Genomic DNA, 22,435 nt, shown 5'->3' with positions numbered 1-22,435 from the left:
AGAGCAGTGAGGTCTCCTCTGAGGCCCCTTTTCTCCAGACTGAACATCCCCAGTACCCAGCAGCAGTCGGTGGATACAACTGCCCAGCAAGCTCATCTTGCCTCATTTAAATATTTGGGAACAGAAATGCTGTGGGATTTGGTAGATCAAAATGCTCTTGCTCTGGAGCAACAATAATACCAGCATGGTGCAAAGCACCACGTATTCTGCTGTTATAAATCTCAATCTGTATAAATTTACCCCAGGTTTGTTCCTTTAGGTCTCGTGACATTGCACTGCAAACAGATCCACAGTCACAGTGCTCAGCTTGTTGGCTGATATTTTGGTTATTTTGTGTATATCTTGTCTTTGACTAAGCACAGATGACACCTGTGTGTGCCTATGTGGGGTTTTGTTTCTTTTTTTATGACTTGGGACTGTTACACAGTAGGAAAAAACCCAAAACAATTAGCTTTTTAGTCAATGCCTAGTGGCACCAGTACAGAGAATTTCCTCCTGAATATTCAAGCTTTTTCCCCCAGACATGCAGGCAGCACCTTTCTGAGAAAGACACATTTTAGAGATGTAATTCTCCTTACAAATTGCTTTTCTCTCTCGGTGTGCTCTAATTATAGAAGCCTTGACTGCGTTTGTGCGCGCACGGAGGCTGCAGCAGGAATTTCTGATAAAATCAACTCACTCAAAGGAACTGCTGCTAACTGCTCAGGCTGCTGGGTACAATGAACTGGAGGAGAAGTGCTGATTGACCTCCTCACATCTCTGGGGGAGGTTAAACCATCTCAAGTGTGGAATTAGCACAGCGCAGGGAGTGGGATATGAGAATGAGTGAGGCTGCCAAACTCCTGTTTCCACCTGTTTTGGGGGAAATCACCTCATGCTGAACTTTCCAACCAGGCTATGAACTCGCAGGAACTGGATAGGTGTTAGGGGGTGATCCCCCCCTTCTTGACAAGACTTCAAGAGCTTCAAGATGTCTTTTACTTGTGTCCAGTAGGAGATATTTTCTGGTTTCAGGAGGAATTGGCTACTGTGACTTTTACATACCCAGTGTGGTTTTCTTGGTGCTCTCCTTTACTTCATTCATCCAGGGGAGAATTTGACCTGCAAAGCATCTCCTTCCCCAGCAGATCTATGTGTCCCACCTGGTCTACATGATCTTTCCTGTGGTTGCCCAGTGGGGATAACAGCTGGGAGCTGCAACATGATAGGAAACCAGTGGGAGGCAATTTCTGACCACTTGAGGATCATTAATTGCCTCTAAAAAGCACCATTTTACCAATTTCAGCAGCAGCGCAGCACATTTCCTACAGATTGTTTTGCTGCCCACTGCCAGTCCCCTCTGAACAGGGATTTGGAAAGAAGAAAGGCAGGATATGACCACAAAAGAATCACAGAATCATCAAGGCTGGGAAAGACCTTTGAGATCATCAAATCCAACCTTTGACTAGAAAATTATAGCATTTCTGCTCCTTGGATCTTCATCACTGTTTATTTTAAGGAAGAAGAGGAATGGTCCGTTGAGGAGCTGTAGAATGATGGAAGGTTGGGAGGAACCTCTGTGGTTTATAAAGTCCAAGATCTCTGCTCAAGCAGGACCAGATGGATGGATGGGCTGAAGTTTGCTGTAGATGAGCACAGGCCCTGGGGATGCCCCATCCTGGCAACAGAGATGGAGGCAGTTTTGGAGATCCCTTTGTTTCAACCTTCTCTTCCTAAGAGGCAGCAAGGAAGGAATTTTTCCCAGGGAGGAATGTGACACATCCCAGTCTCCCTGAGCTGCTTTGTGAGCTCTGCATGGCAGCAGCTGCTGCTGACTTCAAAAGTGGTGGGTGGGAAAAACAAGTGAGAGGCTGAGGGAATGAAGAAAAGAAAAAGGAGGCAAAAAGAGGTAAAAGGACAAATAAAATAGGTTGGATAAGAAGAAACTTTAAAGATCATCTGATTGCAGTCCCCTGCCTTTGACAGGGACTCCTTCCACTAGACCAGGTTGCTCAGAGCCCCATCCAGCTGTCTGTGAACACTTCCAGTGATGGAACACTCACCCACAGCTTCCAGGGATGGGATATCCCCAGACTCACAGACAGGACAGGTCCCCATTAGGTGGCCACTATTGGCTCGTGGGTGAATGAGTCCCCTGTCCCAGCCAGAGGCTGTTCCCACCTTCTTCCCCCACTATTCAATGCTGGTGGATGCAAAACCAGCACAAGGGGAGGTGGTGGAGCAGGGATTTGGCAGCAGTCCTGTTCCCTCTGCTGGAACATTGAATTTTCTCGTTGCAATCCCAACGTCGACAAAAATCCAGAGAGCCATTGCTGGCAACACCCTGCTCACATGTTCACATTTACTATTTATAGAGGTGTGCACAGAAGGGAATGGTTGTAGGTGTGCTGGAAATCAGGTGTTAACCCTTTTATGGCAATTTGATAGGAATAGGTGTGGGGAAGGGTTTTCTTTGACCTCAACTGCAGCACCATGCTCAGAGAAGCTGTGGCTTCCATCCCTGGAAGTGTCCAAGGCCAGGTTGGATGAAACTTGGAGCAACCTGGTCTGGTGGAAGATGTCTCTGTCCATGGCAGAGGGTTGGAACTGGATGAGCTTTAAGGTCCCTTCCAGCCCAAACCATTCTGTGATTCTGTGGTTTTTGTGATTCTGTGATTTGTCATGGAAAAAGTGCCAGAAAATTCCTGTAGCACATGGCAAGAATGTTTGAAGAGAGGCTACAGGAGGAAAAGAGACATGAAATAGTTTAAAATGGCTTTTCTCGGGTTCTTTGGCAGAATTACTTCCCTGACTCTTAAATGATTATTTGCGTTGGGATTCCTTGGCATTTTCCAGAGGGACTAAAGGAGTCCCTCCCGTGGAGGTTGCACATCTGCCCCAGCTTTGCTCTTAGAGCCAAAACCTTTCAGATATATTTTGATTTCACCTCTTTGCTATGTCTTGTACATGGATTTATGCATTTTTCTCTGCACGAGCAGTGGTGCTGGTACTCAGGGGGTGATGTAAATGATTTTTATTTACTTGTTAAGCTTTTCCTCCCAATGGCTGCCAGTTATGTTTAGAACTTATCTGCAAATGAAAAAAAGAAGAGTTGCACTAACTGAAGTATTTGGGGGAAACCCTCTTTTTTTTTTTCTAATTTACTTGCTATTTCATTTTTTAAAATATGGGCAAATTTTGAGAACACAGTATTTCAGTTCAGAATGTCAAAACATTTCCCTTTGAAAGCTTGTAAGGGTCTGCTTCAACGATGGTAAAGGGAGGAAAGAAAAATCTTTCAGCTGAAACCAGCTTACTGGGTTTGGCATTTGTATCTGTTGATCTAAACCAGAATGCCTCAGCTAATAAACCAGTTGTCTAAAAAATTTAACTCAGCCTTTTCTTCATCAGTTTCCTGTCACTTCCACTTTCTCATACTCATCAGTATCACTGTGCCGTGGAATTTTTTATTTATTTATTTTTTTAGGCAAATACTTCAAGCCACGTCTCAGTTTTATTTTGAAAGAAAGGGAGAAAGTCTGCGTTCAAGTACATAATAGAGTCTTTTCAATTAAGATGGAGAGCAAAATCTGGTCTGCAGATATTTAATGACTCCTGCTGAGAATGAGGAACAGAGCAAAGTTCTGCTGAATTAAACAGCAAAAACGCCACTTTTTGTCTTGCAGCTGAAGGCAGAGTTGACCCTGAGGATGGATCAATCCTCCTGAACATGGGGCTGAGCCCCAGTACAGTGTAAATGCTACTGGTTTATCCATGAGGAAGGGATATTTTTGCTTTACAAAGGTGCAGAGGGCACTGTAATAATGTCAAATCAATTCTAATGCCCATACAGTCCTTTTCTTTTGTGTACGAGTGTGGGCATAAAGCTCATTGTCCAAATCACATCACACATGGAGAAACTCCATTTCTTCTGTAGCTTTGCATAAACTTCTAATGAACTTCTCTTTTACTTGAATTTTATTTTTTAGCTCTGTCCATTTAGGGCTGTGTTGCTGTGCTGGGTTAGAGGTTTCCTTCTATGGTAACAGGTCTGTGAGATTACTTTTTATAAGGGTGTGTTGAGGACAAGGGAGAATGGATTTAGGTTAGATATGAGTAAGAAATTCTTTACTGTGAAGATGATGAGGCACTGGCACAGGCTGCCCAGGGAAGCTGTGGCTGCCCCAACCCTGGAAATGTCCAGGACCAGGTTGGACAGGACTTGGAGCAACCTGGGATAGTGAAAGGTGTCCCTGCCTATAGCAAGGGGTTAGAAAAAGATTATTTTATCATTCCCTCCAACCCAAATCATTCTACAACTTAATGTTTATAGCTGAAATCATCTGTGGAACAGCAAAGTAATTTTTTTCTATGTAATACATGGCAGTAAGATGATGTTCTCCTCTACTCCTCCCTTGGTAGATGGGAACACATTGTTCCTGAGCGAATGTGTACAAAAAAATAAATTACTAATCCTGTAATGTTTCCCCACATTGACCATTTCACTGTGAGGAACAATAAAAGGGCTTGCCAGGAGCTTGCTCAGGGTCCGAGAAATCAAAATTTGGTCCATGTGAATCCCAGGGAGAGGCAGCTGAGCTGGTGCCTCCTGTTCAGTCCTTCCTTTCCTACAGCAGTAGCTGTGCAACAAGAAACATCTTATGGCCACTGCTACAACCTCTGCTGACCAGCTGCAGATTCCATAAGCTGTGGGTGGCCAGATCCACATAAAATGTCCCACAGAAACAAGCCCAGGAGACTTCCAGAAGCTCTAGCAGATGGCACTTCGTCTTCCTGAACGACGTATGGGGTCTGGTACATATGGATTATAAAACCCTGTATAGGTTTTATAATTTCTTCCAAAAGAGCTGATTCTTGGAGCCAGATGGTTTCTATTATGGTTAATCTTAAGCAAACAAAAGTAATTTTCCTTCCTCTATTCAGTAATGCTGAGAAGGTATATAAAGTATGATGCATAAATTAGCAGTATAGTTTTCTTATTTAAACATGATAAAAATTCCCAATAAATGGCAAAGGGTGTATTAACATTTTTCATTTCTTTTTAAAATGTCTAATAAATTACCTTGCTTCTTTTTTTTCTTTGATGGAGAGTTGAAGCTCTCCAGAAGAGGATGGTGCATCAGTCGGAACTTTTACTCTGAGTTGGGAAATCTACTCCAGCATTTACAGCATTACCCATGCACAAACCTCTTTTTCCATAGATGGGTGCCAGCTGTTGCATTGCTCCATTGCTATTTTCCATTGCATCCACTTTGTCTCTGTTTCAGTAATTTCTGTTGTCCTGTCATCCCAGATCTCACTCCATCTCTCCAGGGTTTTTAGCTTGTGAAAACTCTTCATGCAGGTCTCAATTACTCTGCAAGGTCTTTCTGAGATTTTTGGTTTTACTTACTGTGGGAGCAATTTTTCTTCTGTGTCCTTGAAATGGCCTGAATTTTGAGTTATGAAGAAAGTTATGAAGAGGGAGAAAATGGGAAGAAAAGGCATTTTCTACATTGGAAACTCTACATTTTTGTACTGCAACAAATGTTGACTCTGGAACAAACTTGAGGGTCCAGCATCACATTTACAAGGAGTGTAGAAATATCCATTTACCTGGATGATGGAATGGTTTGGGTTGGAAAGAAATCATCCAGTTCCAAACCCTGCCATGGTCAGGGACACTTTCCACTGTCCCAGGCTGCTCCAAGCCCCATCCAGCCTGGCCTTGGACACTTCCAGGGATGGGGCATTCACAGTGTCCCATCCCAACAGGATGTGTTTGTTCATCTGGAAAGTCATGGCAAGGTAATATTTTATAGGGTTTCTCTTTTTTTGTTCATAGGGCTGTTTTTTTTCTGCTACCACTCACTTGCATCACATGGACTTAATCAGGAAAAAAAATCATCTCCATCTTGTCATTAATAGCCTGAATCTTTAAAAAGATATTTTCTAAGGCAATTAGTGCTGAGTTCGTTAATAAGACCAGAAGAGAGGCTGATTAAGTGCCAGTTTAAAAATAAAAGCAGTATTTTGTGATTTATATCGCCAATAAATTTTTAAATAACGACATTTCAAAAATATTTGGATTCTTCATCTTTTTTGCTGGCCGTTTCCACGTTACACTCCCAACAGCTCGGGCAGTAAGTGTAAGATTAATCATTTCCACTTTGCTTTTCCAGTCAATTCCTTTACATTTTCTCATCCTGTTGGTGCTGTTGTTTGTGCTTGCATTAACACAGGACTGCAGACTGTCCCAGGAATATGGCAGTACAAACAAAACTTGCTTTCACTCAGGTTTTATTTATATCCTCATATAGCATCAATATTAAAAAATGAAACAAACTGTCAAATACCTTAAATTGCTTTTTTTGTGTTTTTAATGACTTAGGTATTCTTTTAAAAAATACAGGCAGACACTGCCTTAATGCTTGCTTTTGCCACTGCTTTGGAGCATGAAGGAGGGAACATGATTAGACTTTCCATCTTGGAAAGCAAGAAGCAATAGGATTTGAAAGGGATATTTCAAAAATTAATTGGTATTTTCCAGTACATTGATTTATTTCAATCAAAAATGAATTGTCATTTTAACTATATCCTAATCCACTACCAGCAAAAATAATATTATGCAAAATCTTTTAAAGTTTGTCTCCCTGATGCTTAAAAATGGAGGAAAAAACTCTTAATTGTAAAACTGTCCAACCAAAACCAAAATTTCCACACCACCAAAATTACCAGCTTCTAAATTCACTACCCAGCTCTGCTCTGCATTTATTCTCCATAAAATTTTGCTTAAAATCTGAAGTCTATTTTGCATTTAACCATCACAGAAAATCAACTTTTCCCCTAATTCTCCCATCTGGAGAAGAGCACTGCAGCCTGTATGGATTCCCGTGGTGAAAGTGGGAGTTCTCTGAATTATTTTGTTCATTTTACAGAGGTTTGAGCAGGTGGAACAGGGCTGAGGATCCCACCAGCTCCTTTCCCATGGGCTGCCAACCTCCCCTGACCTTCAAATCACTTTTAGCCATTGTGCTGCCCCCATGAAGTGATGGGCTCTTTATTTTAGTAACAGCCTCGTGAGTCTTTGACATTTCCCTCCACTAAATCGACAGGAGCTGCTGTTTTTCTTAGAAATTAGAAGGCAGTGTGTTTGTTTGGGTTTTTTTTTCCCATGCCGGTTTGGGGTTTTTTTTTGCTTTTAGTTTTTGTTCCCTGCTGCCTAAACAGGAGCATAGGATGAGAACAGATTTCTCTGGCAGCATTAATGCAGATGTAGAGAATATCAGGTTTTGTACTGGAGGCTGATGTTGTTGTCTAACATCTTTAACAAGCTTGGGAAGAAAAGAATGAGAAGCACAAACTGTCACTCTCTGCTGGGAAAAAAACAAAACTGATATATTTCTAGTTGTTTTTCAAAAGCAGGGAACTTGTTAATAATAAATTGAAATAAACTGTTAGGGTAGTAATGGAGCAAAGTTTGTTGGTTGGTTGGAACTTTTGTTTGAGTTTTGCTGGGTGTTTTCCTCCCCATCGTGAGTTGGAAGGAACATGTCTGCTTTATCTCACCACTTTGCTTTTACAACAGAGTGTAGCTCATCTTCTGAGTGACACCTTGTGCCAACAGCTTTCTCTTGTGCTCTTTCTGATCCTCTCTGGGAGTTCTCTGCACCTTGTCAAGACTGTACTTGCTGATTTTCCAGGATTTTGGTCATGGATTTGCCGATCATTTGCAAAATCCATCTCCAGAACTAGAGGGAATTTGGGCAGGGATACTCACTCTGGGCTCATGGAACATGTGATTCTCCCCAAGGAGGAGCCTCTCCACTTGGCCAAGAGTCAGGGCATGGTCTGGCAGAGTGTTTCTCTCAGGCTTGGCTCTAGGAACAGTTTGGATATTTCTCTTTATTCCCTTAGTAGCACATGGGTGGGTTTGGGAGGCTGTTTCTGGCTACTGCTGCTGTGAGAAAGTTGGAGGTGCACCCTCAGGGACATGGATCCAAAGGTTTGGCAAAGTTGAACAATGAGTTGTTAACTCATTTCTCCAGCCCTGGCAGGGGGCTTGGATCTGGATGATCTTTAAGGTCCCTTCCAACCTAAACCCTTCTATGATTTCTATGATTTTAACACAGTTGCAGATTTCCCTGGCCACAGTTGTACCTGAGCTGAGACTCTGGCACTGTCTGTGCTGTGGGTGAGGTGCTATTCACTGGAGAGTCTCTTCCTTTCTTCTTCAGCAGTTTGTTATTAGCATATTTGCTAAAGAAGGAAACCAAAGTGAACAAAAACATCTTCACCAGAAATAATGCAAAGCAAATCTGACTGAATCTTGATTGCACTGTGAAAAGAGAATTAATCATACAACCACAGAATCGTTTGGGTTGGATGGGACTTTCAAAATCATCTTGTTCCAACTCACCTTCCACTGGAACAGGTTGCTGAGGGTCCCATCCAACTTTTCCTTGAACACTTCCATGGCTGACACTTCCACAGCTTTTCCTGGTCACATGTGTCAGTGCCTCATGGATCTCCAACATTTCTTTTTCTCTTTGAACCAACTCTTGGTACACAGAGATTTGTATTTTTGTGGCTGAGGACTTGGTGCTGTGTTTGGAATAGAATGGGGCTGTTTCCCTCATGGTGGAGATGGGAATTTGGCACAGCACTCCAGGATTTAATGCTCCTTAGGACAAAAATCATCTCTTGGCTGATTTAAATGGAAGTGCAGGAATTGTGTGCGGCCTATTTCCTCAGCTAGGTCGTGAAGGACAGAGTCTCTAAATTCTGTATCTTCTTTAATTTCTGGAGTTGACTTTTACTGCTAATTAATGCTCACCCTTTACCTTCTTGAATTCCATAAGGGATAATTCTCCATGGCTGGAGTGTCCCTTGCAGTGCCTGCTGTGCCACCAAGGGCACAGACACTTGCCAAGCTGCCAAGTTTTGGTCCCACTTCCCTAAGCCTTAATTACATGGGAAACTTTTGCCTGAATACCCTTTTCCTTGGCTTCCTAGACTTCCCTTGGGATAGACATTGTATTTATATTTCTCTCAGAAATGTGTATTGTGTCTGTATTGAAGGCTTCTTTTGTTTTTTATTTTGTTTGCTAGGCTTTTCCTAGGAAGAACCAGGCTGAGCTCCAGTTAAAACTTACAAGCCCTACCAGGAGCATTTGTTTTGGGGACACTGCAATAACTTCTCTTGGAAAGTGTTAATTAAGTGTAAATTTAGGTGTTTGGATAAGGTTTAGGTATTGTAACTGTTTCAGAGAGCCCAAGACAAAAATGGGACCCTAGGCAGGATCCTTACCAACATGAAATGATTCTCCCTGCCTCCTTTGCCTCCTTGTCCTTATCCACTTGTTGAATTTAGGCCCTGAACTTGGCTTAGAGATTATGAAACCTCTATCTCCTCTGGCCAACTTGCTGTAGCTGTGGTAGTGTCGGGTCCGGCTGTCTGTCTCTGCCCCGACACGGGTAGAGTGGTTCTTTGGTGGGCGCGATGCAAAGGACGAGTCTGGACTCTTCAGCTTTCGGTCTTCAGGTTGTTTATTATTTCTTATCTACAAAATTTTTCTGTCTGCCCAACAGAGGTCTGATCTGCAAGCAGTCACAGGCACTCTCTGACCACCCACGGGGCGGTCATGTCTTTTTATACTAAAATCTACGTACACAATATTTACCTTTATTTCCCAATGCTTTTCGCCCATGTTAGCAAGTGCACCTTCACCATAAACCAATCTCTAAGTGCCAACATCATCACAGGAGATGGAGGACAAGAAGAAGAAAGAAGAAGGACAAGACATGCCCTGATCCCTCCATCTTGTCTCCATAACCCCCCTGTACCAAAAACCTTAAAGTCTATATCTCACCCTCTAAATGTGTCTCTTTTACACCTTTTACTCTAAAGTGATTCTCTTGTCCTCAGACTCTTGTTACTTCTGTGGATGGATCAAAATCAAGCCACCAAGCACTCTTGGCAACATTCCAGGGTTTTCGAGACCCCCAAGGGTTCTCCTGGCATCTCTGGACATCGGGAACGATGTGCTGAGATCCCACATGGTAGGACTTTCAAAGGGAAAAAAAATCTATTCTGTGAAAGCAGATGTGTTGGTTTTACTTTCATTTTCTCTGTATTATTTCTATGAGTGTTATCTGGTGGGGGAGTGAGGTGGGAGCAATGCCCTTGAAATGGAAGGGCAGGCACTGATTTCTCCTTTCAGATGACCAGGACCTGAGGGAATGGCCTGAAGTTGTATCAGGGGAGGTTTATTGGATATTAGGAAAAGTTTCTTCACCAAAGGGTGGTTGGGACCTGGAACATCTCCCCAGGGCAGTGGTCACAGCTCCAAGCCTGAGGCAAAGAAGCTTTTGGACAATGCTCTCAGACATATGATGTAATTCTTGGGATTGTCCTGTTCAGGGCCAGGATTTGGACTTCAATGGTCCTTGTAGGTCTCCTCCAACTCAATCAATTCTGATTCTTGGTTTTCCCTTAGGGAGAGGAGGAGAAGGCAGGTACTTCACTACCTAACACCTCTCCCTTTTAGATGGGTGGGATGAAATGTGTTCTTCCAGCTGAAAAGAATTTTACCTTCAGGTAAAACTTCATTTCCAAAACCAGGAAAAATGTATTTTTTACATTCAGGAGAACTTGGACAAATCAGGAAGATGATTAAAAAAGTTGAAAAAAAGAACAGAGAACAGGAGTTTATAAGTGTTAATGCAAATAGAGACCTTGAGTTAACCTGTGGGGAATTGAGTTCTTGAACACAGTGACCTTGCTGTGTGAGGAGGGCTTTGAGGGAGGATTGGTGCAAACACCAGCTTCATCCCAATTTTCACACCTATAATTCCAAAGGTGCCCCCTCTTTGTGCTGTTCCCATGCTGAAGAGACCCAGGCCCTTTAGGACAAAGCTGTAGCAAAAAGCCTCAGAGCTTTTCCATGTGAAACAGCCTCACATTTTACAATGCTGATGAAAATCACATTGCCTGATGAGTGTGATTTTTGCTTACATTTCCCTTTATCACTTATTTCACTCAAATTTCATCAGCAGGAAATAAAAACCTCCCAAGCTTGCACGCCAGGAGCAACTTCACAGTACACATGATTCTTTCATTCTCTTCCATTTCCTTTTCTATTTTAGGCTTGCTGTTTTGAGGAAAAGAACTTTGTCCAAACACATCCTTAGCCAATCCTTTCTGTCCTGGTGCTTGTTGAAGCTTTTTTTCACCACGAGTGTCAAGAGGAGAGCAGAGGTGGTGAGGACAATCAAGGTTCCTGTGGTTTAAATGAAAGGAGAAGGCAGTGGAAGACCAAAACAGTGTTCTGGCAGTGGAAGAAACCAAGGGCTGTGTGGAAAATGGGATCACACACCAGAGAATTCACAGGGAGGAACACCCTGGGAAGCTTTTGAGTATTAGGGACTAAAGGACTTGTCTGGGGTGGGTGTAGGTGTCTGTGCCTCCACCACTTCTTGCTTTGCATTGTTTCTGGTGAAGACGTTTTTGTTCACTTTGGTTTCCTTCTTTAGCAAATATGCTAATAACAAACTGCTGAAGAAGAAAGGAAAATACTCTCCAGTGAATAGCACCTCACCTGGTGTGTCCAGGACAGCACAGACAGTGCCAGAGTCTCAGCTCAGGTACGAGTGTGGCCAGGGAAATCTGCAACTGTGTTAAAATCATAGAAGTCATAGAATGGTTTGGGTTGGAAGGGACCTTAAAAATAATCCAGGTCCAACCCCCTGCCAGGGCTGGAGAAATGCGTCAACAACTCATTGCTCAGTTTTGCCAAACCTTTGGATCCATGTCCCTGAGGGTGCATCTCCAACTTTCTCACAGCAGCAGTAGCCAGAAACAGCCTCCCAAACCCACCTATGTGCTACTAAGGGAATAAAGAGAAATATCCAAACTGTTCCTAGAGCCAAGCCTGAGAGAAACACTCTGCCAGACCCTGCCCTGACTCTTGGCCAAGTGGAGAGGCTCCTCCTTGGGGAGCATCACATGTTCCATGTGCCCAGAGTGAGCAATTAGCATCCCTGCCCAAATTCCCTCCAGTTTTGAGGATGAATTTTGCAAGTGAACAGCAAATCCATGACCAAAGAGATGATTTTTGCATTTTCTTCCTTACATGACAATCTGCTTCTTTCTCTTTACTCTCTCTTGTCCTTGGCTTCCTTCATCTTCTTCCACCTTTTCACTTTAATGCCAACTCTTGCGTAAAAACTAAAATAAAGACATGAATTTATCTTTTTTTCTCCAGAGAAAATCTCTTTTCCTCTCTGTCCAGCTGCCAAAAATCAATCTCTTCCTCTCTCTGGAGTTCATTTCATGGCTCTCATTGTGGATCTCAGTATTCAATGAGGAATTATTCTCTTGGATAATGGTATGAAAAGGGGGGAACTGAAGCTTTGCAATGGCTTGAGTGGTGCTGGAGGAGGAAGGTGCTGGATGGGTGAGACTCATCCACTCAGCTCAGCTGTGAAAGGGTTAATCCACAGGGCTGGGTGTGGTGGGGCTGAATCCACATTGCTAGAGGTAAATTGAGTGTTTGGGGTGGATGGTTTGAAATCAGAGGGAGCAGGTTGCTTCCTGCCTGCTTTTTTTACACCTTGCAGGTGTTTCATGGCAGAAAAGAGGAGTTTGGAGACCAAGTAATTTTCTGTGGGAGTTTCTTCAGCAAAGGATGATGCTGTAACTTCAGTTAAAGCTTTCAAAGGAGAGGAGCTGCAGGGAATCTGTGGCTTTCTTTACCAGACCACAGATATAATTCTTGGTGGTGCTTTGGGGATAAATCCCTGGCAGTTTGGGGTGCTGAGTTGCTTTGCTATGCTCACGTTAGGTACTGTAAGTAGAAAGACCAAATTCTTGTCCTGTTTTTTCCTCTTTTCCCCCATTTTACCCAAGTTACTTTAATTACAGCTGCTTCTTCTCTGCAACTTTTAGGTTATTTTGAGTTTGCTGCAAAATTGAGTTCAGGGAGGGAATTGACTTCACCTGGCTGCAGAAAAGCCATTAGGAGCTCCAAATTAGTGTGAAATAATTAATAGGAAAGGAAGATTAACGTGGCAAACACAGGTGCTTTTCATTAACATTAAGTGAAAGGATGTTCCTGTAGGTTCCTTTGCCATGAGTGCTGTCCTGGACCTTCCAGCAATTCCCTTTTACATTAATTTTATCCAGCTCACTCCAGACAAGCCCTTATGAGCCTGGTCAGGCATCGTATTTGGCTGGTCCTGGAGAGGAACTGAAATAAATTCCTGCTGGGATTTCTCCTTCCCCACCAAAGCTGCTGGTGGTGGTGCTTGGGTCTATTTTAGTCCTTGAGTTCTATTTTGCTCCGAGCACAGACACCGCATCCCTCCACTGTCCATTCCTCACCCAGAGTTGGCTCCTGTAGACAGAATTGTGATGAATTAAAGATTATAATTGCTCTGAATTGTGGAAAGTGATGCATTCTGAGTGTTCTCTGAAATAGTGATTGCAAAAATCACGAGTAAGGCTTGCATGGATTTTAAAGCTTCTCAACCGCTCCTCACAATTCCCTGAAGGGAGGTTGCAGCCAGGCTGGGGTCTGTCACTTCTCCCAAGTAGGAAACAGTAGAAAAAAGAGGAAATGGCCTCAAGATTCACTAGGTGAGGGTTGTGTTGGATATTAGGAACAATTTCTTCAATGCAAGGGTCATCAGTTATGAGAACAGGGTGCCAGGGGAAGTGACTGAGTCGCCATCCCTGGAGATATTTCAAGGATGTGTAAAAGTGGCCCTCAAGGCACACAGTTTAGTGGTGGATTTGGCAGTGCTTGGTTAATGGTTGGATTCAAAGGTTTTTTTCCAACCTGAGTTATTCCATGACTCAGTTTCCTTTTTCTTTCCTTCTTTTTTTTTTCTTTTCTTCCTCCTTTTTTGCATTGATCCTGAGTGTCACAGGTAACACAGAGGTCTAAGATGCCACCTCTGCCCAGCGGATGGGTGTGAGGTGATGTTGCTTGGCTGCATTTAAACTTGCTGCAGCCTCACAGATTTTTGCCCAGAGGAAGAAATTTCTGGATAAAACTCCACACCCAAGTCACAAATTTCCTCAAGGTCCCTCTCACAGCTGAGGTCTCCCCCTGCAGAGTGTGCAGTGACACACTTTGCTTTGGCAGAGCAGGTATTGAAAAGCTCTTTTTTCTCATCTCTTTCACCTACCTGGGTGCCTGTGGGGCTTTCCAGGCAAAGGAAAGAAGAATTAAATAGGCAAATATCAGAAATGCCATTGTTTGCTGCTGCTTTAGGAGTTGGTTGATGGGGGTTTGAGTGACCTGGTCTGGTGGAAATTGTCCCTGCCCATGGTGGCACGACCAGATGATATTTAGGGTCTCTTCCAACCCCAAACATTCTATGATTTCTATGAATAAAAATAAATATAACAACAATAAATATAGCAGGAAATCAGTATATGCTAGGCAGGGAGGAGGTTGAACTGATAGCAGAGGAAGTTGGGTTGTCCTGGGATCCAAGGGGATTTTCCTGGAAAAATAAATGGAAACAGTACAAATGTTTTTTGGAAATGTCCATTTAAGGCAGTAAAGGAGGAACCATTTGCATGAGGGATTCTGTAACACATCCACTGTAAAGCCTTCACAGCCTTGAGGAACCACAGTGTAAATAAAAGTCATTTTTTCCCAGCTGTGGCCCTGAACTCTGTTAGTGTCAGGGCATGTATTTAATGCACAACATCATTTATTGCATATCAGAAACCTCCTAATCCTTCCTGGGGAATCACAATATTTAAGCATTCACTTGATGTAATCAAAGATGTTTAATTTTTCATCAGACTTCACATCCACTTTACTTCTCAGTCTTGGTTTTTCTTCCTTGGCTTGGTGGTACAGAGGCAGTTTTGCTTTGCTTTCTGCTGCTGTTTTTAAATTGTTCTGCTTGTCTGCTTGAACTGCTGCATCCTCCGTGAATAGTTACAACATCTCGGCTTGATGTGTTGAAGCTTGAAATTGGAGTAGTTAAAACAGCCTCCTTGTTACTATTTTCTTTTCTTTTGCAAAATAAAAACAAAATAAAAGCCAGAACTGGCATCATGCTGTGACGTGAAATAAAAAGTCTAGGGGCAGGAAACTGCAAGCCAGATGCAGTGCAATTTTCTCAGAAAAAAAACATTCTCCTTGAATTGTATTTTCAAAGTAATTGTTTGGAAATTTTGGACAAAAGTTTAATTTGTTTTGTTGGTTGGGGGTTTTTTTTAGATTTAATATGCATTTTTTTTGGTGTGAGGGGGATTGTGGGTGCTGTTTGATAGGTGTGGACTGAGAGGCCTTTGAGGAGGAGTTAATAACCTCACAGTCCTCTTCCATTTATTTAATTTTGACTACAATGAATATGTGGAGGCTTAAAAAATGAATTATTTCCATGATTTCAGAGTATGATCCACATGCATTGTTTCTTTCCCATTAGGAAATTGTGGCACAGGTTGAGAAAACTGATCTTGCACCAATAAACATAAATAAATCTCACCCTCCCAAATTAGCACCAATTAGCACCAATTAGGCAGGAGAAGCACTAATTTCACTGAGGAGGAAACACAGATCAACACTGAGAGCCCAGAGTTGTTCCATGAAGTTAAAAACTACCCAAAAAACTACCCAAAAAAAAATCAAAGCTTTTGGGGCAGGAGGGAGGTGGGAGCTCAGTGGAATCTCCACAGATTCCTCTCCTAACCCCCAAGAGAGGTTCCTCTCTTCCCATTCCTTCCTGATAGCTCAAATGCAAGGGGAATTTTTTGGGTAGTTTTTAACTTCATGGAACAACTCTGGGCTCTCAGTGTTGCTCTGTGTTTCCTCCTCAGTGAAATTGGTGCTTCTCCCGCCTTTGGCAACGTTTGGGATATTTCATCTTGACTTTTGGTGTGACTTTGGCATTCGAAATGACTCCTCAGAGGCACCTGCTGGAGGCTGGGCAGGAGCACTCTGGATTCTGCAGTCTGGATCATTTTGGGATTTGAAGCAATGCTGTTCCCAGCTGAGTGATTCCAGTTGAACTCCCAAACCTTGGTTTGGTGGCTTCATGGTTCATCTGGGGCTTTGTTCAGTACCTCAGGATCGCTGGGCCAAGATAAAAATCTTTTGAGGCAAATTTAGTGTTTCTAAGGAGAGAATAAAAAAAGTTAAAAAAAAAAAAACCCACCCATCCAAAATGAGTTCTATCCCAAAATGTGCAGACCAGTTTTCTCTGGAACATGTTAGCACTCTGAAAATTCAAGAAAAAACTCGTAAAATGGGGGTAATCACAGTCTTAAATATGTAAAAATGTTCTCCTATGCTGCTCTTTCACCAGTGATTTAATGAGAGCTGGACTTTGTTAGTAACAAATTAAATTCCTGGGGGACGGGAGCCCACACTAATTTCTGTTTTTCTGCAGCCTCCTCTATAGAACTGTCACAGACACATTTTATGAAAAATCCTTTCCTTAGGATTTTTTCTCTTGAGAAGCTGAGAGGCCTCAGGAACAAAATGTAAACATTGATTATCTGCTGCTGTGGAATGCAACAGGTGGATCTGTGATTGGTCTCATGTGATTGTTTCTAATTAATGGCCAATCACAGTCAGCTGGCTCAGACTCTGTCTGAGACACAAACCTTTGTTATTCATTCTTTCCTTTTCTATTCTTAGCTAGCTCTCTGATGAAATCCTTTCTTCTATTCTTTTAGTATAGTTTTAATATAATATATATCATAAAATATTAAATCAGGCCTTCTGAAACATGGAGTCAGATCCTCATCTCTTCCCTCATCCTCGGACCCTTGTGAACCCTGTCACAATAGAACAAAGGAAAGGAGTGTCTGGGACAGTTGATTTAGGAGAAACTGCAGGAAGAGAAGAGAGGGAAAATCTCCAGCAATGAGGCCCTGTGCATTTGGATTAAACAGCATTTAATACCCTGGATTTGTTTCATCCTGTGTAAATCTGCATCACTCCACCCTACCTGGGCTAAATTTCTGCAGCAAGCAGGAATCTACATCCCTTTTCACATCACCATCCCCTTTTCAAAGTGATTGGTGGTGTCCAGTATTAACACTTTTATTTTTTTTCTGTGTTTCTCTTCACAGCCACTCAGATTGATCCCAGTGAGCTGCAGGAACTTTTTCAGGAGACTTCAGCCAACGTCTTCCGAATTAACTCCAATGGTGAGTAAAATGGGAGCTTTCCTGGTGCCTTCTGTGCTGTCCTGCTGATGATTCCTGTGCGTGGCCACAGCCCCTGGCAGCTCCTCTTGTCAGGGAGCAAATATTAATGCAGCTTTTCTGCTGCTGCATCTCACAAGCAGCAGCACATGTCCAACACACAGCTCCTTAAAAGATGTAAAAATATTCCACCATATGTTCCATCCAACAGGCACAGATACATTCCAATCCTTGCTGAGACCACATCCCTTTTTTTTTTTCTATTTTTAATTGTGTCATCTGTTACAATAGAGAGCTAAGAGCTCAGTAAGGTGGAACAACCCAGGCTCGTTTTCAAATATGTTGCAGCACTGCTGTGTTCAGAGCCTGTCACATGAGCTTGCAAAACATCTATCTCCCTTAGAAAAACAGCAAAATTCTGCTATTCTTCACTCTCTAGGTTGGGCAGGGGTATCTCCCCAGCCCCTAGAGATGCAGAGTCCTCCCTCCTTTGAAACAAGCTCTGGCTCATCAGTTTTGTTGGGTTAGGCTGGAGGAATTTATCTTGCAGACAGATGTAAACTAAAATTGCTGGGTGGAAGGTATTGGCATTGTACCCCAGTTCTAAAACATACCAGTGTCAGACTGGGATCTGCAGTTATCAGTGCTGATTTTACAATAGACCTTGAAACTACTTTAGAATCACCTGGACAGCTTCTGTGTCTGTTCTTTCTGTCTTGGGTGATGGGGAGGCCTGGCCTAGGTGTAGGGAAAGGATTTCAGTGCCTCCTTATTTGTGTAATTCTTCCCTAGTGTGTCCTAGGGGTGGAGCCCTGGTCGTCGTAGCAAGGGATCCTTCTTGGAACAGGGATGGGAATTAAAAACTTCTAAAATGTAATTGTCTCTACTTTCGATGAGTTGTGTATGCTCCATCTGCCAGGAAAATTCAAGCACCAATTTTTCCATGACCACGGGGGATTGGTGACCCTTGAATTGGTGACATACCATGTAAAAAAAGGGATTATGGCCACTGTGGGAGCTGGAACCTCCCAGCTGTGATACTTGGCTTTCAGGTGGGTGAACAACCACACCATAAAACACAGAAATACCTGCATTAGCACCAATTTTGGCTGCTCCAGCGCCAATAGTTATAATTTGACATTGCCAGCGATGAGTGGTAGCAGCAATTCTGCTTCCAAACTGAAGGCTCAGACTGAAGTTGTGCAGCCTTCTCGTGAGTCTGTGTGTGCTGTTCCTGTCCAGCCTGGCCAGATTAGGGCTGACTTGATGTGCCCCTGTGCTTCAAACACAACTCCTCCACAGTGGAGTTTTATCCTGAGAAAACCTAAAGGTGAATGGCCCGTCACTTTCGAAATACCACAACCCAATTCATTCTTTGTTGGAATTGCCTTAACCCCTTCAATTCATGTTTGACAACCACTGTTGTTGTTATTTCTCCTCTTGAGGTGGTGATGATGTATTTCCTCTTAAGAGTTGCCTGAACTGAGGGCTCTGTGAAGCAGATAATGACAATGCCTCACTTAAAACTATTTTGCCAAAATGGAGAGGGTGCAGAAAAAAGCCGAAACTGTTTGATGTCTGAAAATCAGACTTTAAAATTCATGCCATCCAAATTTCTGTTTGAGACATCCAAGAGGACTCAATCTTGTTGTGTAAGTACCTCTCTAGGAAGAAAGATATCAAATAGATAACAAGGGGCTTGTTAATCTATTGTTCTCACATAGGAGGAGATCAGGAGATAAGAGTTAAAGCTAGACAAATTCAATCCTTCTATATGAGGGTAACCAGACATTAGAACTGCTTATGGAGGAGGCTTGATGGATTTGGCTTTGCCAGGAACCTTTAAATCAAGATTCAAATATCTTCTTTGTGAGATATACTTTAGTCCAGCTGCAGTCCCCAGTCTTGATGTGGGAGTGATGGGACAAAATTTTCTGGGAGGAAATCAGGTTGGATAATCAGAATTGCTCTCTCTGGCTTTTAAAATCTATGAATCAATGAATCTATAATACCTTTTAAAGTGCTTTCAGGTTGAAGAAATGCCCATAAGATATTTCACTGTTGTTGCTCTGTTCACTACCCATATTAATTTTTTTTCAGTTTCATTCAGTTTATTTTTTATAGTCTTTCCCCCAAAAAGTGGTTAGAGATTTTCAGGAGAAGGCTGCTGAGTGTAGTGCTAATATTTGGTAGAGCTAGCTCACTTTAGGTAAAGAACTTTTTAGGCTTAGAAAATGGGGAAGAATGCCCATGATTCTTTCTGTAGCATAAAATCTATTCAGAAAACTCAGGAAGCTCTGACTTGAAGCATGGAAAATAAGTCAGTGATGTTGTTTGTGGCTGAGCAAGGAACAGGCAGCTACATTTCAGATGGTCACCAGATGATGGAGTTACTCTTTTGTGCTGGGCATGGTGTGCTGAACATCCTACAAATTGCATAAATCCTATCACAGCTCCTCTTTCCCTCCTTTTCCTGGCTTGCTGCAGCCTCTCTGGGTTTTTTTTGAAGTTCTCCATTGTGTGTGGAGATCTAACTGTGCTCCTGAAATGTATTTGTCCCTTTTGGGTTGCTGAAGATCATAGATTTGTAGAGTCATACAGTTGGAAAAGACCTCAAAAATCTCCAAGTCCAAGATTTGATGGAATGCTACCAAGGCCACTAAACCTTGGAAGTGCCTTGTCAGTTTTTTTTTTTAACATTCCCAGGAATTGTGACTTCACCCCTTCCCTGGCCAGACTGTTCCAAGCTGTCAGGAGTTGGTCATGTTATGATTTTGTTGTTTAGATTCTAAAAATCCCAGGTTGAGGCCAATCTCAGCAATACCTTTTATGTCTTTGGGGAATGACTATTTTTAATGAAACAAGGAGTCAACTTTGTACCAGGATTTTAAAGCACCATTGAATTTTATTGAGTAACACTGCAGAAGTAATAAACACAGTGTGCTTTGTCCCTCTTTGCTGTCCTTGTTCTTTTTACACAATTCTGAGCCTTTGAGGTGATTTAAATTCTTCTTGGGCGCTTCAGGACTTGCTTCCTGACCAAGGGGGATTTTATAGCTCTGAGTTGATTGTGATTATTCTCACCTATAAATGCTTCCTGCTCCCTTTTTCTGCCATGAAAATGGAAATCTTCCTCATTTGTTGAATAAAAATTTTAGCCAGGACAGCTGGTTCTGTTTATATGCTACTGGATCACTCTCCTGCCAGGTTGTGAGCTTATAGACTTTTTTTAGTGCCATCTATTATGGAAGTATGAAAGGGTAGAGGGAGATTTTCCTTAATCTTTGCACCTGCTTTCTTTCTCTTAATCTTTTGGGGCCGTCCCTGTTGGAAATAAGGAAGGTTCATAGAATCATAGAATAGCTTGGGTTGGAAGGGCCCTTAAAGGTCATCTTGCTCCAACCTTCTGCCATGGACAGGGACACCTTCCAATAGACCAGGTTGTCACATATGCCTTGACTTTTGCAACTTTCATGTTTTGGGTTTTTTTTTTTTAGTTTAGTTGATTTTCCTATCAGCACACAAAAAGGAGCTCAAATACTGCCTGAATTTGTCTCATTTATGGCTTTTTTTTATCTATACTTTTACCAAGACCTTGCATTTTTTTTTTCATGTGCAGGTTTTAGCTGCCTCTTAGTAAGTATAAGTAGGTACAAAAAATAACACTCCTAAATGGAGTTGCTCTGGTGCATCTTGCCTGGTCAGTGGATGATATACTGGAGGAATCAGGCCTGTGCTGCCAGATGGAGAACCTGAACTCTCTAATGGCTCTCTTGCCTCTCTAATTTCCTGCTTTTCACTCTTTAATGACTGCCCATAACTGGTTGGTGCCACGTGCAGTCCCATTACCTTGATCCTAAAGGTGTGATGGAGTCTCCATTTCCATCTCAGGATGGTTTCTATCCCCCATTGATTTGAGGATTGCAGTGGCACAGGCAGCTGGGAGCCAAGCTCTCTGTGAAGTAAATCAGTGCAGCTCCAGCATCACTGATGCCTTGTGAATGTGCCTCATTCTGGAGACTTGGGCATGCCTTTTAATGACAAAAAGAACAAGACTTTTAAAATAAGATTCCTGTTTCAAGAATGGCTTCACACATCCTTCCAGCAGAGCTTGATGTTTTGCTCCTCTGGTCAAATTACTGCTCACATGACCAGAACTGGTACATTGAGAGAGATTTTCCACATCCAGCACAAGAGCTGCGGAGATTTTGATAAATTCATTCTTGGTCAAAGCAACTTATATTTACCCAGAGTAGCTCAGATTTAATTATAGAATCCTGGAATGGTTTGGGTTGGAAAGGACCTTAAAGATCACTTGGTTACACCCCCCTGCCATGGGCAGGGACACCTTCCACTGTCCCAGGTTGCTCCAAGCCCCATCCAACCTGGCCTTGGACACTTCCAGGGATGAGGCAGCCACAGCTTCTCTGGGAAACCTGTGCCAGGGCTTCACCACCCTCACAGGGAAGAATTTCTTCCTAATATACAGTCTGAACCTGTGAATCCTTTCCCTCTTGTTTTGTCACTTCATGCCCTTGTCCAGAGTTCCTCTCCCATTCTCTTGGAGCCCCTTTAGGCACTGGAAGGTGCTCTAAGTCCTCTCTGGAGCCTTCTCTTCTCCAGGCTGAATAATTCCAGCTGTCCCAGCCTGGCTTCAGAGCAGAGCTGCTCCAGTGCTGTGGTCATCTCCATGTCCACCTGGATTTTCTTCAACAGGTCATCATCATCATCATCCTTCTTGGATGGAGGCCCCAGATCTGGATGCATTCCAGGTGGGGTCTCATGGGAGGAGAGTAGAGGGGGAGAATCACCTCCACTGAGCTTCTGGCCCTCTCCTCTTTTGGTGCAGCCCAGGGTTCTTTTGGCTTTCCTGAGATTTAGGAAAGTCATGTTGGAGTTTTTGTCCTGCTGTTTTCCACATAAGGGCTATATCAAACGATAACCTTTGGCTCCTCCAGCATGCATCTCTTGTCATTTTGGAACAACTGACATTTATTTAGTTGTCTAAATACTGTGCTTGAATTGGAATATTAGGTAAAATTATTCGATAAGAACTTAATCACAGATCACATTCTCATCTAACTGATGAATTCTTTCCTCACCTCTCGAGTTCATGTCTCATATTCTTTTCACCTTTTTGTAGGTTTTCCAAAATGCTGAACAAATCTGACAGCTCCTGGGTTTGCCTCAGTGTAAAATGGCTTGAGTGTGAAGTCTTGAAGTGTTTTGTTCAGTAGCAAAACTGCTTCCCACTCCAGTCTTCTCCAAAGCAGCGGC

The 22,435-nt window shown here is 42.7% G+C and overlaps 1 protein-coding gene across 6 annotated transcripts in view; it reads left to right on the top strand.

The window, feature by feature from the left end:
* TSNARE1 (t-SNARE domain containing 1) overlaps positions 1-22,435 on the top strand; it is a 469,579-nt gene that overhangs the window by 134,487 nt on the left and 312,657 nt on the right. For all 6 annotated transcript variants that reach the window (XM_054647416.2, XM_054647423.2, XM_077189516.1 and 3 more), the window contains one exon: positions 17,084-17,161. In XM_054647416.2, the coding sequence (XP_054503391.1) occupies positions 17,084-17,161 (78 nt within the window). The remainder of the gene's footprint in view (positions 1-17,083; positions 17,162-22,435) is intronic.

This window comes from Agelaius phoeniceus, chromosome 1 (assembly GCF_051311805.1).
Source record: "Agelaius phoeniceus isolate bAgePho1 chromosome 1, bAgePho1.hap1, whole genome shotgun sequence".
Classification (NCBI taxonomy): domain Eukaryota; kingdom Metazoa; phylum Chordata; class Aves; order Passeriformes; family Icteridae; genus Agelaius; species Agelaius phoeniceus.
Note: the sequence above shows the minus strand (reverse complement) of the source record. Positions and strands in the feature narration are given on the sequence as shown.